At 43.9% G+C, this 19,119-nt stretch overlaps 1 protein-coding gene and 1 long non-coding RNA gene across 7 annotated transcripts in view; both read left to right on the forward strand.

The window, feature by feature from the left end:
* The window catches only part of LOC115170976 (TBC1 domain family member 9B), a 48,433-nt gene extending 43,335 nt beyond the window's left edge, over positions 1 to 5,098 (forward strand). For all 4 annotated transcript variants that reach the window (XM_029727413.1, XM_029727398.1, XM_029727419.1 and 1 more), the window contains 2 exons: positions 2,084 to 2,175; positions 2,273 to 5,098. In XM_029727413.1, coding sequence (XP_029583273.1) covers positions 2,084 to 2,175; positions 2,273 to 2,899 — 719 coding nt within the window. In that variant the 3' untranslated portion in view covers positions 2,900 to 5,098. The remainder of the gene's footprint in view (positions 1 to 2,083; positions 2,176 to 2,272) is intronic.
* A 6,559-nt stretch (positions 5,099 to 11,657) lies between these two features.
* On the forward strand, positions 11,658 to 18,809 carry LOC115171001 (uncharacterized). Of its 3 annotated transcripts, none has more exons than XR_003871125.1 (3): positions 11,658 to 11,697; positions 12,455 to 13,060; positions 18,781 to 18,809. It is a non-coding gene; the product is annotated as an uncharacterized LOC115171001 (long non-coding RNA). The 3 variants fall into 3 exon arrangements; XR_003871126.1 differs by lacking the exon at positions 18,781 to 18,809 and having other exon boundaries at positions 12,455 to 12,753; positions 12,947 to 13,054; XR_003871124.1 differs by lacking the exons at positions 11,658 to 11,697; positions 18,781 to 18,809 and adding an exon at positions 11,815 to 12,359 and having other exon boundaries at positions 12,455 to 13,054.
* Positions 18,810 to 19,119: the final 310 nt, after the last annotated feature.

Raw genomic sequence — 19,119 nt, forward strand, 5'->3', positions numbered from 1 at the left:
GAGCTTCGATTGGCGGACAGATAGCCTCACATTCTGCAAAATGTCTTGATAAACTTGGGAATTCATTTTCCCGTCAATGATGGCAAGCTGTCCAGACCCTGAGGCAGCAAAGCAGCCAAAACCATGATGCTCCCTCCACCATACTTTACAGTGAGGATGAGGTTTTGATGTTTTTATCCACACATAGTGTTGTGTGTTCCTTCCAAACAACTCAACTTTAGTTTCATCTGTCCACAGAATATTTTGCCAGTAGCACTGTGGAACATCCCGGTGCTCTTTTGCAAACTTCAGACGTGCAGCAATGTTTTTTTTTGGACAGCAGTGGCTTCTTCCGTGTTGTCCTCCCATGAACACCATTCTTGTTTAGTGTTTTACGTATCGTAGACTCGTCAGAGATGTTATCATGTTCCAGAGATTACTGTAAGTCTTTAGCTGACACTCTAGGATTCGTCTTAACCTCATTGAGCATTCTGCGCAGTGCTCTTGCAGTCATCTTTTCAGGACGGCCACTCCTAGGGAGAGTAGCAACAGTGCTGAACTTTCTCCATTTATAGACAATTTGTTTTACCGTGGACTGATGAACATCAAGGCTTTTAGAGATATTTTTGTAACCCTTTCCAGCTTTATGCAAGTCAACAATTCTTAGGTCTTCTGATATTTATTTTGTTCAAGGCATGATTCACATCAGGCAATGCTTCTTGGGAATAGCAAGGCAGGGCAGGGCAGGGCAGCTCTAACCAACATCTCTAATCTCGTTTCATTGATTGGACTCCAGGTTAGCTGACTCCTGAGTCCAATAAGCGTTTGGAGAGGTCATTAGCCTAAGGGTTCACATACTTTTTCCAACCTACACAGTGAATGTTTAAATGATGTATTCAATATAGACAACAAAATACAATAATTTGTGTGTTATTAGATCAGCACACTGTGTTTCGTCTATTGGTGTGATTTTAGGACCAATTCTAAATGGTTCACATACTTTTTCTTGCCACTGTATTACATTTGTTTTTCTCACCCATCTACACACAAAACCCCATAATTACAAAGTAAAACATGTTTTTAGAAATGTTTGCAAATTTGTTGCAAATTATTTACATAAGTATTCACACCCCATTTGTTATGACACTCTAAATTGAGCTCAGGCGCATCCAATTTTCTTTGATCATCCTTGAGATGTCTCTACAACTTGATTGGAGTCTGTGGCCAATTAAATTGTTTGGACATGATTTAGAAAGAAACACGTCTGTCTATATATGGTCCCAAATTTGACAGTTCATGTCAGAGCGGAAACTATACCATGAAGTCCAAGGAACTGTCCGTAGATCTCCAACAATTGTGATGAGGCCTACATCTGGGGATGAGAATAAAACAATTTCTAGAGTGTTGAAAGTTTCCAAGAGCATAGTGAATTCCATCATTGGGAAATATGGAACTACCCAGACTACCTAGAGCTCGCCATCCGACCAAACTGAGCAACCGGGCAAGAAGGACTTGTCAGGGAGGGGACAGAACTACAGAGTTCCTTGGCTGAGATGGGAGAACCTGCAAGAAGGACAAGTCTCTACAGAGAAGATTTACAGCCAAAGCAATGCTGGAATGGCTTCAGAACAAGAATTTGAAAGCCATTGAGTGGCCCAGCCAAAGCCCAGACGAATCCCATTGAAAATCTGGAAAGACTTGAAGATTGCTGTTCACCGCCACTCCCCATCTAAACTAACAGAGCTTGAGAAAATCTGTGAGGAAGAATGTGAGAAAATCCAGATGTGTAAAGCTGATACAGACATACCAAAGACGACTCAAAGCTGTAATCACTGCCGAAGGTGCTTTTCCAAAGTATTGACTCGAGTGTGAATACTTATGATATATTTCTGTATTTCATTTTCAAAATATTTGCGGTCATTTTTAAAGATATATGTTTTCACTTTGTCATTATGGAGTATTGTGTGTAGGTGGGTGAGAAAACAAATCTATTTAATCCATTATAAATTCAGGCTGTAACACAACAAAATATGGAATAAGTCAAGGGGTGTGAATACTTTCTGAAGGCACTGTATCCAGTGTAATATTCTGGTATCTGTTTCAGAGGTGAAGGACTATAAGTACTACCTGCGGATGTGGGCCATGGAGAATGAGCCCAAGAAGGAGACCATTAAAGACCTTCGCAGGATGAACCAGGTACATGCCACATTACTGAGAGATGACCATAACTTGACCACTCATACACACTTAGAGAAGCCATTTCTGCCTGATCCCCTGTGTGTGTCCCCTACAGGAGCAGTTCATAGAGCTGTGTAAGACCCTGTACAACATGTTCAGCGAGGACCCACTGGAGCAGGAGCTCTACCACGCCATCGCCACTGTGGCCAGCCTGCTGCTGCGCATTGGAGAGGTGGGCAAGAAGTTCACCAACAACGGCGCCAACAAACCAACCGACACCACCAACACCCAGGCTCCCGCCGCTGAACTGCCCCAACCCGAAAAGGAGGAGCCGAACGGGGAGAGCAGCTCAGGGCAGTCCCTGGTCTGCAGGGCCTTGGCGGAGGCCCAGCTGGAAACGCCGCCTCAGCAGACGTCGGACGAAGAAGTGAAGGATGACACGTCGGTCTCGTCCTACTCCATGGTGAGCACAGGTTCGCTGCAGTGCGAGGACATCGCCGACGACACAGTCCTGATTGGCTGCGCCGGCGAACAGCAGCGGCGGGGCAGCATACTGGACGGCGATTGGTCCATCACATTTGAGCAGGTGCTGGCGTCGATGCTCACCGAGCCGCCCCTGGTGGACTACTTTGAGAAGAAGGGAGACATTCAGGCAAGGATGGCCCCCTGTAAGATGCAAAGGAGGGTGGAAAGGCAGGTGAGCTCGTCAAGCGACCACGAATTGGCCCAGCTCTCAACCTGACTCACCTCACTTCTCACCCGTAGGGGAAACCCATCACTGTCCTACTCAAGTTACTGTCGCTCCTTGCCTCACTACCATTTCACAGGGAGCTCTAGACCTGTATCTCTGTTGTGATTGTCATCCTTATACAGAACCAGATGTGTGTGTACATAGGAAATATATCTATTGAAACAAAATATTCCAGAGTCTGCCCAACGGATCCTACCTTTTGATAAAAGCCACATGACCCTAAACATTTAGGGCTGGTTTCCCAGAACCGGATTCCACCTAAGCCTGTTCCAAGACTAAAAAGCACTTTCAAAATATAGATTCTCCATTGATCATGCTTTCTATTCCAGGACTAAGCTTTAATATTGGTCTGGGAAACCAGGCCTTGAAGCGTAGTGGCTAATCCAAGGGTAGGATGTTGGTACTCAACTGTATTATTGTATCTATCCCTGTGCCCTTTCTGTTGCTTCTCTGCACTCTGCAGACCACAATCAAAGCTGTGGATAAATGCCTTTAAATATAAGACCTGTATATGAGACATGTATACGTTTGTGTGTCTGTGAAATCCACAGCCGTCTCAAACTAAAGAAAGAAAGCCTTGCCTTAAAAAAAAGACTAAACTAGATGTTAGATTTTTTTGGAAACAGCTTGTTTTTGTTTAATGTAGTTTTTTCTTAGGGAGAACGTTGGCGTTACCAGTCAGTTCTCTGGCCAGTACTTGTTTTATTAGTCCCAATTCAGCAGTCTTAACTAACAGTCAATGAATCTGCAGCCTTCAGATAAGCATGGAGCTTCTCTCATTGGGTGATTTGCCTGCCACTCGTAACTTACTAGGACCTGATTAGACTGTTCATTCATCAAATTACCTCAAGTATTGTTTTACCAACAGAAATACTATAACCATTACAGAAATACTAATACCATTACAGTTACTAGGCCTAACTGTCAGTTTTATCTATGTATTCGGGCCGAGGTAAATTGAACACCTGTAAGTAAGTGTTCGATGGTTACCCCTGCAATGCACTTCTGTCATTTCAGAATAGCAGTAAGAAAACACTTCCTGATGGTTTACTGAAAACAAGCAACTACTATATTTTACTGATTGCAATTATATTTCAGTCTAGAAATATTTGCTTAATGTCATGTAATGCTTTTTGTTGGATTATCCATCACGCCTGTAGGTGTCAAACTGTAAATTGCTGCATATCATATTTGTAGTATCTTCTGTTGTTCAAAGCTTGTAAATGTAAAAAAAAAAGATGCTTTGTACGCAGTATTTTGATTTACTACAAACCCACATTGGTCACGAACAGATATTTTACACAGGCAATTCTACAGAATGCTTAATAATGCCCTCTTTCGTCAACAGCTATCTTTAATGTTTGATCAGATTATTATTTTTTTAACAACCCCTTGTCTTTAAACCATTCAGCTCCCCTACTTCGGAAGGGACTGGACAGATGTAAACAATGGCTCCAGTCCCGATGAGGTTTGGGGATTGTCTAGAATATTGCTCACACCTATCTAGTTCCTTCAGAACTTCAGACACTAGAGTAGTAAATAGGAGTTAGGGATTGTTAGACAAGGCTATTGGCTCCTCACAGTTTGTTTCCCCTATGGCTATCCAGACAGGTCTGGTTATTAGTGGAGAAATGTGCTGCCTCTGCTCAGTTCTAATCTCAGAAATGTTCTTCTGTAACACTAAAACCAGACTGTATTAAAAGGTTGTCTGGCTGGCCCATTGTGAATAACGAAACACAACCGTCCGGTGTTGTTTGTAGCATTACATACCAAGTTTATCAGCACTTTGTAAGATAAATTTACCTTGGGTATAAAACAATTATCACAGTGTTATTTGGCCTAAAATGCCAAAGTACCATTTCATTAAATCTATGTTGATTTTAAAAAAAATTTTGCACACAAACCCTGTCTCACTCTTTGTATAGTATTTGCTTTGCACCTGCCTATGTTTCTGATATATAATGAAAATGACTAATTGTACTTGCAGACTACTTTCTAAATTAGGAAGCCGTTTTGGATCCTTTTTGGTTCTAGGATAGCCTATGTGGCCGTTGCAAGTCTGTTTATCCACCTAGCTGTAATGTCATCACTGTATTCATGTAACAGATGTATTTATTCACAAACTTGCATTTTAAATTCTTTGATCAGTACTGTGCTATGTTGTGTATTAAATACAAATATTGAATGGAATAACTTGTTTGTTTTGTCATAGGATGGATGGGTGGTGGTGGAAAATGCAGGCAGGTGAGGGGGATCTATTGGAGGCCCTGAGAGGATAAGAGCCACTCACTCAGCACTATGAGCTCAGTGTAGTCCTTGCTGTTGCTTGTCAGATCCTGAGTGGACACCACAGAGCAGACGTACATGTCGCTATCTCCCCGTCTGGGCAAGGTTCAGGTCTGCGTCTAAAGACAAAAGTAGGATGGAAGTTTGGAGCGGTCACTAGCAACACAGTCACTGTCATTGGTAAACGTAGGAATACCCCACTGCTGAAGGAGACAAGAAATCCTGATTTTAACTTCTTAAAACCCCACCTAAATAAACATAAATCCTGGGGGAAATGTTCTGTGGACCAATGAAACTAAATTACTGTTCTTTGGCAATATAGATCAGGGCTAATGACCAAATGAAGCATTCAATGAAAATAACACCCTCTCTACAATCAAGTCTGATAATGCTGTGGGGTTGCTTTGCTGCCTCTGGTACTGGGGGCCTTGAACGTACTAAAGGCATCATTAAATCAGCAGATTATCAGGTGTTTTGTCATCCAATGTTCAACGCAGTGTCCAAAAATTGGTTCTCCATTGAAGGATGTGGGTCTTCCAGCAGGACAATGACCCCAAACCCACATAAAAAGCACCCAACAATGGTTAAGAATGTGCTGGAGTGGCCAGCGAAGTGTCCGTATACCTATGTCGGGGCCTCCGGAGTGGCGCAGCGGTCTAAGGCAATGCATCGAAGTGCTTAAGGCATCACTACAGACCCGAGTTTGATCCCAGTCTGGGGGGGGGGGGCACAATTGGCTCAGCATCGTCCGTGTTAGTGGAGGCTTTATTTGGCTCATCGCGCTCTAGCGACTCCTTGTGGCGGGCAGGACGCCTGCAGGCTGACCGGTCGTCAGTTGAACTGTGTTTCCTCCAACACATTGGTGCGGCTGGTTTCCGGGTTAAGCGGGCGGTTGTTATAAAGCGCGGTTTGGCGGTTCATGTTTGGGAGTACCCATGACTTGACCTTCACCTCTCCCGAGCCCATTGGGCAGCTGCAGCGATGAGACAAGAACGTAATTGGATCGCAACTGGATATCACGAAATTAGGGAGGAAAAAGGGGGGTTAAAAAACAGCAGTTGGTGGAGGGCACCCCTCAAGTATTGAAGAATTAGAGCAGTTTGCAGCTGAAAAGTGTGCCAAATTGCCAGTAGAAAGGTGCAGCAAGTTCATTAATGGCTATAAAGTGTTTGTCGCAGTTATCTTGGCTAAAGGCTGTGCAACCAAGTACTAGCTGTGGCGGCAGGTAGCCTAGTGGTTAGAGCGTTGGGCCAGTAACTGAAAGGATGCTAGATCGACAAGGTAAAAATCTATCATACCATAACCCCACCACCAAAACAATGACATCAGCAAACCACTTGCCCACACAACGCCATACACGCTGTCTGCCATCTGCCCAGTACAGTTGAAACCGGGATTCATCGAAGCACCCATTTGCCCACTGAAGATGGATCTGACTGTAGTTTGGCATCATAACAAGACCCTGGTGAGGACGACGAGCATGCAGATGAGCTTCCCTGAGAGAGTTTCTGACAGTTTTTGCAGAAACTCTTTAGTTGTGCAAACCCACAGTTTCATCAGCTGTCTGAGTGGCTGGTCTCAGACAATCCCGCAGGTGAAGAAGCCGGGTGGCAGTGTGGCAGTCCTGGGCTGGCGTGGTTACACGTGATCTGCGGTTGTGACGTATTACGTTTTATGTAGCCCTAGGCATATCATGAAAAGGAGGTTAAAACAGGCACCGGTGTCTTACGTTGGCTATTCAAGTATCAATAGGCAGACTGATGATCCCTACTCTGAAAATGTCTGAACTTCAATAAAATTTTAGTATGGTAGACTAGTCCTACTCTAGACAGTATTATTATCGAACAACTCTCACGATTCTACATGCAACAGGTCTACAAAGTTCAGAAATAACTTCAGGCTTTCTACACTGATAGTAGGCTACATTCCGCGCATGACAATGTACATTAAAGTCATTACATGTACACTACCATTCAAATGTTTTAGAATGCCTACTCATTCAAGGGTTTTTCTTTATTTTACTATTTTCTACATTGTAGAATAATAATGAAGACATCAAAACTATGAAATAACACATGGAATCATGTAGTAAGCAAAAAAGTGTTAAACAAATCAAAATCAAATCAAATGTATTTATATAGCCTTTCTTACACCAGCTGATATATCAAAGTGCTGTACAGAAATCCAGCCTAAAACCCCAAACAGCAAGCCATGCAGGTGTAGAAGCACAATATACACTGCTCAAAAAAATAAAGGGAACACTAAAATAACACATCCTAGATCTGAATGAATGAAATAATCTTATTAAATACTTTTTTCTTTACATAGTTGAATGTGCTGACAACAGAATCACACAAAAGTAATCAATGGAAATCCAATTTATCAACCCATGGAGGTCTGGATTTGGAGTCACACTCAAAATTAAAGTGGAAAACCACACTACAGGCTGATCCAACTTTGATGTAATGTCATTAAAACAAGTCAAAATGAGGCTCAGTAGTGTGTGTGGCCTCCACGTGCCTGTATGACCTCCCTACAACGCCTGGGCATGCTCCTGATGAGGTGGCGGATGGTCTCCTGAGGGATCTCCTCCCAGACCTGGACTAAAGCATCCGCCAACTCCTGGACAGTCTGTGGTGCAACGTGGCACTGGTGGATGGAGCGAGACATGATGTCCCAGATGTGCTCAATTGGATTCAGGTCTGGGGAACCGGCGGGCCAGTCCATAGCATCAATGCCTTCCTCTTGCAGGAACTGCTGACACACTCCAGCCACCTGAGGTCTAGCATTGTCTTGCATTAGGAGGAACCCAGGGCCAACCGCGCCAGCATATGGTCTCACAAGGGGTCTGAGGATCTCATCTCGGTACCTAATGGCAGTCAGGCTACCTCTGGCGAGCACATGGAGGGCTGTGCGGCCCCCCAAAGAAATGCCACCCCACACCATGACTGATCCACCGCCAAACCGGTCATGCTGGAGGATGTTGCAGGCAGCAGAACGTTCTCCACGGCGTCTCCAGACTCTGTCACGTCTGTCACGTGCTCAGTGTGAACCTGCTTTCATCTGTGAAGAGCACAGGGCGCCAGTGGCGAATTTGCCAATCTTGGTGTTCTCTGGCAAATGCCAAACGTCCTGCACGGTGTTGGGCTGTAAGCACAACCCCCACCTGTGGACGTCGGGCCCTCATACCACCCTCATGGAGTCTGTTTCTGACCGTTTGAGCAGACACATGCACATTTGTGGCCTGCTGGAGGTCATTTTGCAGGGCTCTGGCAGTGCTCCTCCTGCTCCTCCTTGCACAAAGGCGGAGGTAGCGGTCCTGCTGCTGGGTTGTTGCCCTCCTACGGCCTCCTCCACGTCTCCTGATGTACTGGCCTGTCTCCTGGTAGCGCCTCCATGCTCTGGACACTACGCTGACAGACACAGCAAACCTTCTTGCCACAGCTCGCATTGATGTGCCATCCTGGATGAGCTGCACTACCTGAGCCACTTGTGTGGGTTGTAGACTCCGTCTCATGCTACCACTAGAGTGAAAGCATCGCCAGCATTCAAAAGTGACATCAGCCAGGGAGCATAGGAACTGAGAAGTGGTCTGTGGTCACCACCTGCAGAACCACTCCTTTATTGGGGGTGTCTTGCTAATTGCCTATAATTTCCACCTGTTGTCTATTCCATTTGCACAACAGCATGTGAAATTTATTGTCAATCACTGTTGCTTCCTAAGTGGACAGTTTGATTTCACAGAAGTGTGATTGACTTGGAGTTACATTGTGTTGTTTAACTGTTCCCTTTATTTTTTTGAGCAGTGTATTTTATATTTGAGATTCTTCAAATAGCCACCCTTTGCTTTGATGACAGCTTTGCACACTCTTGGCATTCTCTCAACCAGCTTCATGACGTAGTCACCTGGAATGCATTTCAATTAACAGGTGTGTCTTCTTAAAAGTTCATTTGTGGAATTTCTTTCCTTCTTAATTGCATTTGAGCCAATCAGTTGTGTCAAGGTAGGGGTGGTATACAGAAGATAGCCCTATTTGGTAAAAGACCAAGTCCATATTATGGAAAGAACAGCTCAAATAAGCAAAGAGAAAAGACAGTCCATCATTACTTTACAAATAATTCAATCCGGAAAATTTCAGGAACATTGAAAGTTTCTTCAATTGCAGTCGCAAAAACCATCAAGCAGTATGATGAAACTGGCTCTCATGAGGACTGCCACAGGAATGGAAGATCCAGAGTTACCTCTGCTGCAGAGGATAAGTTCATTAGAGTTACCAGGCTCAGATATTGCCGCCCAAATAAATGCTTCAGAGTTCAAGTAACAGACACTTATCAACATCAACTGTTCAGAGGAGACTGTGTGAATCAGGCCTTCATGGTCAAATTGCTGCATAGAAACCTATACTAAAGGACACCAATAAGAAGAAGAGACTTGCTTGGGCCAAGAAACACGAGCAATGGACATTAGACCGGTGGAAATGTGTCCATTGGTCTGGAGTCCAAATTGGAGATTTTTGGTTCCAACCACTGTGTCTTTGTGAGGCACGGTGTGGATGAACGGATGATCGCTGCATGTGTATTTCTCACCGTAAAGCATGGAGGAGGTGGTGTTATGGTGTGGGGGTGCTTTTCTGGTGACACTGTCTGTGATTTATTTAGAATTCAAGGCACACTTAACCAGCATGGCTACCACAGCATTCTGCAGCGATACGTCATCCCATCTGGTTTGGACTTAGTGGGACTATCATTTGTTTTTCAACAGGACAATGACCCAACACACCTCCAGGCTGTGTAAGGGCTATTTGACCAAGAAGGATGAGATGAGTTGGACTGCAAAGTGAAGGAATAGCAACCAACAAGTGCCCAGCATATGTGGGAACTCCTTCAAGACTGTTGGAAAAGCATTCCAGGTGAAGCTGGTTGAGAAAATGCCAAGCACGTACAAAGCTGTCATCAAGGCAAAGGGTGGCTATATAAAATATATTTTGATTTGTTTAAACACTTTTTTGGTTACAACATGATTCAATGTGTTATTTCATAGTTTTAATGTCTTCAATATTATTCAACATTATAGAAAATAGTAAAAATAAAGAAAAATCCTTGAATGAGTAGCTGTTTTTGACCAATTGTGTAAGTTAGAAGAAATATGAATACAGACTTACTCTTAATTGGCCAATGCCTGAATCGATTGAAACACTTGATGAGACCTGATGTGATTTAAACATTGTGAAGTTTGAGTGCGCACTATAAACCTACGTGTCCAGTTTTCCATTAAATTTAGCTCTTTTTACTTTCAGGAAATACAAATGGGGCTGGATGCTGGCATATATAGACATTACAGACGAGACTAGAATACACTTGTGAGAAACATCTCCACCTGATGATTTAAAAACATTTTATTTCACCTTTATTTAACTAGGCAAGTCAGATTATTATTTATAATGACGGCTTACTGATGTTCTAAACGTATATGGGCATTTAATCACCATCAGATATTCATACTATCCTAAAATACAGTTGTGATTTCAGGCTATAGGTTTACTCTTATACCTATTTTATTTTTGAAAAGGGGTTTGAAAACTTTCTGCAAGGGTTTATTTTTCTACAAGGGCAAGGATTCCACCCCCTCCCTAACTAAATAATGTGACATGTTTGTCCCCTACAACATTAAGCTGATCATGTCACCTTTCAATCCATTGCCTTTCCATACAGCTCAACTGCATGTAGACTCTATAGTGTCAGATTTAAGCTGACTGTAACCTTATCATGGACTACTTTTCAGAACCTCTGCATGACAACTCCGATTGTCCTTTTGTCATACACGGTATGTCCCATTGACTTTATAACATATGGCATGCCCTCTCCTCAATCCACCACACTGAATCAGTTTGCTGCCTATCGCCATGGCTGTGCTTATCCCTAGGTATTTGCCTGGGACACTTTCTCTTCTATGCATGACAGACCACATTCTCTGTCATTTCCAAAACTGCTGCCTGAAATTCGGGCTCTTCCTGCATGTCCACCACCCTAAAGCATTCTATTGGTTCCTGCACGAACTCCCATTGTCGACCTCACCACCCGCCTGATGTGTACCTGAGAGAACTGCCCAACCAGTAGACAGTGTCCTTCAACCCGCCTCCCGCTAGCACAGCAGACGGGAGGCTAGGGCGACGCCGTGTTCTAGCTAGCATGATAGTTAGCACACGGTGTCGCCTCCCGCCTGCCGAACACCTGCCCTGAACGTTGTTAACAGAACTGCGGGAAAACAATTCCTGACAGGCAAAGACAAAGGACACTGTCTATCGGTGTACAGCTAGATAGCTACCGTTGTTGCCCAGTCCAGTGTTGCCAACTCCTCAGTAAGGAAAGTAGCTATTGGCTGTCCTAAAAGTCGCTAGAAGTCGCTAAATGACGTCATCCCATAATTTGCATAATTGGCCATGTGCATGTAATTGTGATGGACGCTGTAGGTGAGAGGAATAACGCCGTGGGAGAGACAAAAAGTGAGTAAAAAACACCCATGTTCTATGCAGTGAATCTGTTATTCAATGAGTTGTTATTGGCTAATAGAAGGGGGGGGGGGGGGGTCAGGAACCAATGGGATGCTCAAGGAGGGAGGTTCATGAAGGATCCATATAGGATGCCCACATGCAGGAACACCTGGAATTGTGGGCTGCAGTTGGACACTATTGCATTGGGTTTCTGAGCATCAAATTCATCATGGGAACCACTCAGTTGCACACTATTGGAGTTGCTAAACATTTCCATAGACTCCCACACCACGTTTGCGCCGCCACTCCGCTTCCCTTCCATTGAAAATGAATAAGAACAGATGTATATCGGCCGTAATTACTTTAAATTGAACGACTTCCTCTTTCGACAATTTTGAAAAACATTCCCGGGAAAATAACAGCATCTCAAGCTTGTCGTTTTTAACTACTACAACTAAAACAAAGAACATGGTTCAGGAATGTAATGTTCTAAGATGCTGTTTATGCCAAACCTACTAAGTGTAACAGGTAACAAAAGTTTTCAAGTTGCTACTAGCTAGCTTGTATGCGTTGCATATGTAAACATTTGCTCCATTGATTTCGGGTTAAAAAGAGCAAAACAAATGCAAGCTTAGGCTTGCAAGCTGTGTGGGGAAAAGCAGTCGGTCATCAAGGTAAGCCAGCTAGCTAATGATTTATTCAGACCACACAGTTGGCAAACATGTTGTAAATTATTTGTAAAAACATTTGTTTTGTGTAACCTTTCCAGAAGTTTGGACGTAGCTCTGGAGTGGATTGCAGACGTCATGTTCAGAAGCTCAATGCCAGGCTGAGAGAGAACACTCTTCTGTTATACAAGTGTTGGAGGGAAATATGTCAGAAGACTTGGATACACGTGACCTGTATGTGTCAGTCCTTCCCTAGTTTAATTTCCAGGTGCGGCGAAAAATGTTTGCCAAGATGATATCGCTGTATGCTATGTCTCTGTTTATTATTTGTGCTAGGGAAGAGGTGGAAGTGGCTCAGTAAGAGCTGGTTGAAAAAGCTCAGGAGTGTAATGACCAAAATGTGAGTTCACACCATTGCTATTGTTCATCAAGCGCATGTTTTTGACACGTCACAGTCAATTGAACGTAGGTACAGGCAGTCGACAACAAAGGATTATAGCGCTAGGCCTGGACTTGTCTTGCATTCCCATGCTTAGTTTAGGGTAGTAGCCATAAGAAATCATTTGCAGTTCAAAATGACTGTATTCCTGTAGGCAGAAGAGGCTAATGGGAGTCTCGGGAGTAAATACCTGCAGAGAAGAGGTTGAGGAAGAGGAGGAGAATGTTTACATAGACAGGAACCATCTCCAAGACAACAGAAATGTCAGGTATGTCCATAGCTGTGTTCGAATACCCATACTAACATACTGTATACTACATACTTAATGAGTATATACTATTCGTTAATTTTAGTATACTGTAAACAAACAATATCCTTTCAGTTGATTGAGTGTACTAGCACTTTGCCAATCTACTGGAAGTTGATGCTGTTGCTATGCAACCTCTTGCTACCTAGTTAGCATAACAAATTACTAGTTACACATTTTACCACTTTGGGTGGGTTCTTAAATTCAACCTGGAGTGCCAGACAGAGTGAGCTCGTAAATTCACAGCATTGTCCGTTTGTAAATTGAGAGTGTTTTGCTCTCGGAGCGCACACTGGATGCTCAGGCCGAGGAGTAGGATTGATTTGAGCGTTCTGGTCTTAGCTTGGGTGCTTGACTGCCATTCTAATGTTGGCTAGCTTGCTAGCTACTTCCAGGCACAAATGAGACCACTGTGACCATTTTACTTCACTAGCAGAGCTGGTTAGGTGGTTTTCATGTTATCCAGAGCGTTGGTGACTTTGCTGCTGGTAACAATTGAATTACGCTTGTTTGCCGACGTTTGCTGACACCACCCATATTCAACTGGTGCGCTTGTAAATTCATTATTCTGTGCTCTGGTACACTTATAGGAGAGTGCTCTGAAATCGGAGTAGATAGCCAGAGCGAATTTACGAAAGCGCCAGAATGTTGATTGAGAACGCACAACGACTATACCATTTAGCTAAGAATGACGGGAATAATCAAGTCAATAAACGATGGGTAGTTAGTTAGTCTATAGGTAATAGACTGGCAAGTTTTATGTATAAGTAGTCAACTAACGTTAGGTAGGTAGCTAACAACATACCGGTACTGCTGTAATGATATGCTGTGTGGTTCGTAAGGGCAGCGTAGCTAACACATTGTCAGCCAACATAACGTGTAAGGTAACTTATTTGAAAAGTCGTTACTTTATTACATTACTCAACATTTTGTCATACTGAATTTGTATCCTCTCTCTTTGTACTTCGGCTGCATATTTTCCACCATTTTCTTAAAATCTGAAGACTATGTGAAGCCACGCCCATTTCCTGAAGAATTGCAATATGGGCCCTAAAGTACGGAAATGGTGTCCTCTGCGTGTGTACTTCACATTTTGCCGAATTTAGTACGACATCCGGGAACTTTTGCCGTACTAACTATATCCATACTATGACCAATATGCATACTACATACTCAATTCACATCCCAAATAGTACGGTTAGAATGAGTATTCGAACAAAGCTCATGACTCATGCCAAGAGAATTATACTGAACAAAAATATAAACGCAGCATGCAACAATTTGAACTATTTTACTGAGTTACAGTTTATATAAGGAAATCAGTCAATTGAAATAAATGAAGGCCTAATCTATGGATTTCACATCACTGGGCAGGGGCGCAGCCATGGATGGGCCTGGGAGGGCATGGCCCAGCCAATCAGAATGTTTTTTTTTCCCCACAAAAGGGCTTTATTACAGACAATTTTCATCAGCTGTCTGGCGGGCTGGTCTCAGACAATCCCTCAGTTGAAGAAGACGGATGTGGAGGTCCTGGGCTGGCGTGGTTACATGTGGTCTGCTCTGCTCCTCCCGTTGTGGGGTCTGAGACGCCGACGGCTCCCACCATTAGCTCTGACAAATTGAAAACCCTAGTCATTGGCGACTCCATTACCCGCAGTATTAGACTTAAAACGAATCATCCAGCGATCATACACTGTTTACCAGGGGGCAGGGCTACCGACGTTAAGGCTAATCTAAAGACGGTGCTGGCTAAAGCTAAAACTGGCGAGTGTAGAGAGTATAGAGATATTGTTATCCACGTCGGCACCAACGATGTTAGGATGAAACAGTCAGAGGTCACCAAGCGCAACATAGCTTCAGCATGTAAATCAGCTAGAAAGATGTGTCGGCATCGATTAATTGTCTCTGGCCCCCTCCCAGTTAGGGGGAGTGATGAGCTCTACAGCAGAGTCTCACAACTCAATCGCTGGATGAAAACTGTTTTCTGCCCCTCCCAAAAGATAGAATTTGTAGATAACTGGCCCTCTTTCTGGGATTCACCCACAAACAGGACCAAGCCTGGCCTGCTGAGGAGTGACGGACTCCATCCTAGCTGGAGGGGTGCTCTCATCTTATCTACGAACGTAGACAGGGCTCTAACTCCTCTAGCTCCACAATGAAATAGGGTGCAGGCCAGGCAACAGGCTGTTAGCCAGCCTGCCAGCTTAGTGGAGTCTGCCACTAGCACAGTTAGCGTAGTCAGCTCAGCTTTCCCCATTGAGACCGTGTCTGTGCCTCGATCTAGGTTGGGCAAAATTAAAAATGGCGGTGTTCGCTTCAGTAATCTTACTAGTATAAAGACCTCCTCCATTCCTGCCATTATTGAAAGAGATTGTGATACTTCACATCTCAAAATTGGGTTACTTAATGTTAGATCCCTCACTTCCAAGGCAGTTATAGTCAATGAACTAATCACTGATCATAATCTTGATGTGATTGGCCTGACTGAAACATGGCTTAAGCCTGATGAATTTGCTGTGTTAAATGAGGCCTCACCCCCTGGTTACACTAGTGACCATACCCCCCGTGCATCCGGCAAAGGCGGAGGTGTTGCTAACATTTACGATAGCAAATTTCAATTTACAAAAAAAAAAACAATGACGTTTTCGTCTTTTGAGCTTCTAGTCATGAATTCTATGCAGCCTACTCAATCACTTTTTATAGCTACTGTTTACAGGCCTCCTGGGCCATATGCAGTGTTCCTTACTGAGTTCCCTGAATTCCTATCGGATCTTGTAGTCATAGCAGATAATATTCTAATTTTTGGTGACTTTAACATTCACATGGAAAAGTCCACAGACCCACTCCAAAAGGCTTTCGGAGCCATCATCGACTCAGTGGGTTTTGTCCAACATGTCTCTGGACCTACTCACTGCCACAGTCATACTCTGGACCTAGTTTTGTCCCATGGAATAAATGTTGTGGATCTTAATGTTTTTCCTCATAATCCTGGATTATCGGACCACCATTTTATTGCGTTTACAATTGCAACAAATAATCTGCTCAGACCCCAACCACGGAAGATTAAAAGTCGTGCTATAAATTCTCAGACAACCCAAAGATTCCTTGATGCCCTTCCAGACTCCCTCTGCCTACCCAAGGACGTCAGAGGACAAGAATCAGTTAACCACCTAACCGAGGAACTCAATTTAACCTTGCGCAATACCCTAGATGCAGTTGCACCCCTAAAAATTAAAAACATCTGTCATAAGAAACTAGCTCCCTGGTATACAGAAAATACACGAGCTCTGAAGCAAGCTTCCAGAAAATTGGAACGGAAATGGCGCCACACTAAACTGGAAGTCTTCCGACTAGCTTGGAAAGACAGTACCGTGCAGTATCGAAGAGCCCTCACTGCTGCACGATCATCCTATTTTTCCAACTTAATTGAGGAAAATAAGAACAATCCGAAATTTCTTTTTGACACTGTCGCAAAGCTAACTAAAAAGCAGCATTCGCAAATGGAGGATGGCTTTCACTTCAGCAGTAATAAATTTATGAACTTCTTTGAGGAAAAGATCATGATCATTAGAAAGCAAATTACGGACTCCTCTTTAAATCTGGGTATTCCTCCAGGGCTCCATTGTCCTGAGTCTGCACAACTCTGCCAGGACCTAGGATCAAGGGAGATACTAAAGTGTTTTAGTACTATATCTCTTGACATAATGATGAAAATAATCATGGCCTCCAAACCCTCAAGCTGCATACTGGACCCTATTCCAACTAAACTACTGAAAGAGCTGCTTCCTGTGCTTGGCCCTCCTATGTTGAACATAATAAACGGCTCTCTATCCACCGGATATGTACCAAGCTCACTAAAAGTGGCAGTAATAAAGCCTCTCTTGAAAAAGCCGAATCTTGACCCAGAAATTATAAAAAACTATCGGCCTATATCGAATCTTCCATTCCTCTCAAACATTTTAGAAAAAGTTGTTGCGCAGCAACTCACTGCCTTCCTGAAGACAAACAATGTATACGAAACGCTTCAGTCTGGTTTTAGACCCCATCATAGCACTGAGACTGCACTTGTGAAGGTGGTAAATGACCTTTTAATGACGTCAGACCGAGGCTCTGCATCTGTCCTCATGCTCCTAGATCTTAGTGCCGCTTTTGATACCATCGATCACCACATTCTTTTGGAGAGATTGGAAACCCAAATTGGTCTACATGGACAAGTTCTGGCCTGGTTTAGATCTTATCTGTCGGAAAGATATCAGTTTGTCTCTGTGAATGGTTCGTCCTCTGACAAATCAATTGTAAATTTCGGTGTTCCTCAAGGTTCCGTTCTAGGACCACTATTGTTTTCACTATATATTTTACCTCTTGGGGATGTCATTCGAAAACATAATGTTAAATTTCACTGCTATGCGGACGACACACAGCTGTACATTTCAATGAAACATGGTGAAGCCCCAAAATTGCCCTCGCTAGAAGCCTGTGTTTCAGACATAAGGAAGTGGATGGCTGCAAATTTTCTACTTTTAAACTCGGACAAAACAGAGATGCTTGTCCTAGGTCCCAAGAAACAAAGAGATCTTCTGTTGAATCTGACAATTAATCTGGATGGTTGTACAGTCGTCTCAAATAAAACTGTGAAGGACCTCGGCGTTACTCTGGACCCTGATCTCTCTTTTGAAGAACATATCAAGACTGCTTCAAGGACAGCTTTTTTCCATCTACGTAACATTGCAAAAATCAGAAAAAATTTGATCATATTACTCCAGTGCTAGCTTCCCTACACTGGCTTCCTGTTAAGGCAAGGGCTGATTTCAAGGTTTTACTGCTAACCTACAAAGCATTACATGGGCTTGCTCCTACCTATCTTTCCGATTTGGTCCTGCCGTACATACCTACACGTACGCTACGGTCACAAGACGCAGGCCTCCTAATTGTCCCTAGAATTTCTAAGCAAACGGCTGGAGGTAGGGCTTTCTCCTATAGAGCTCCATTTTTATGGAATGGTCTGCCTACCCATGTGAGAGACGCAGACTCAGTCTCAACCTTTAAGTCTTTACTGAAGACTTATCTCTTCAGTAGGTCCTATGATTAAGTATAGTCTGGCCCAGGAGTGTGAAGGTGAACGGAAAGGCTGGAGCAACGAACCGCCCTTGCTGTCTCTGCCTTGTCGGTTCCCCTCTTCCCACTGGGATTCTCTGCCTCTAACCCTTTTACAGGGGCTGAGTCACTGACTTACTGGTGTTCTTCCATGCCGTCCATGGGAGGGGTGCGTCACTTGAGTAGGTTGAGCCACTGACGTGGTCTTCCTGTCTGGGTTGGCGCCCCCCCCTTGGGTTGTGCCGTGGCGGAGATCTTTGTGGGCTATACTCGGCCTTGTCTTCGGACGGTAAGTTGGTGGTTGTAGATATCCCTCTAGTGGTGTGGGGGCTGTGCTTTGGCAGAGTGGGTGGGGTTATATCCTGCCTGTTTGGCCCTGTCCGGGGGTATCATCGGATGGGGCCACAGTGTCTTCTGATCCCTCCTGTCTCAGCCTCCAGTATTTATGCTGCAGTAGTTTATGTGTCGGGGGGCTAGGGTCAGTCTGTTACATCCGGAGTATTCTCTTGTCTTATCCGGTGTCCTGTGTGAATGTAAATATGCTCTCTCTAATTCTCTCTTTCTCTCTTTCTTTCTTTCTCTCGGAGGACCTGAGCCCTAGGACCATGCCTCAGGACTACCTGGCATGATGACTCCTTGCTGTCCCCAGTCCACCTGGCCATGCTGCTGCTCCAGTTTCAACTGTTCTGCCTGCGGCTACGGAACCCTGACCTGTTCACCGGACGTGCTTGTTGCACCCTCGACAATTACTATGAATATTATTATTTGACCATGCTGGTCATTTACGAACATTTTAACATCTTGACCATGTTCTGTTATAATATCCACCCGGCACAGCCAGAAGAGGACTGGCCACCCCTCATATCCTGGTTCCTCTCTAGGTTTCTTCCTAGGTTTTTGGCCTTTCTCAGGAGTTTTTCCTAGGG

The sequence above is a fragment of the Salmo trutta genome, chromosome 3 (genome assembly GCF_901001165.1).
Source record: "Salmo trutta chromosome 3, fSalTru1.1, whole genome shotgun sequence".
In the NCBI taxonomy this organism is placed as follows: Eukaryota; Metazoa; Chordata; class Actinopteri; order Salmoniformes; family Salmonidae; genus Salmo; species Salmo trutta.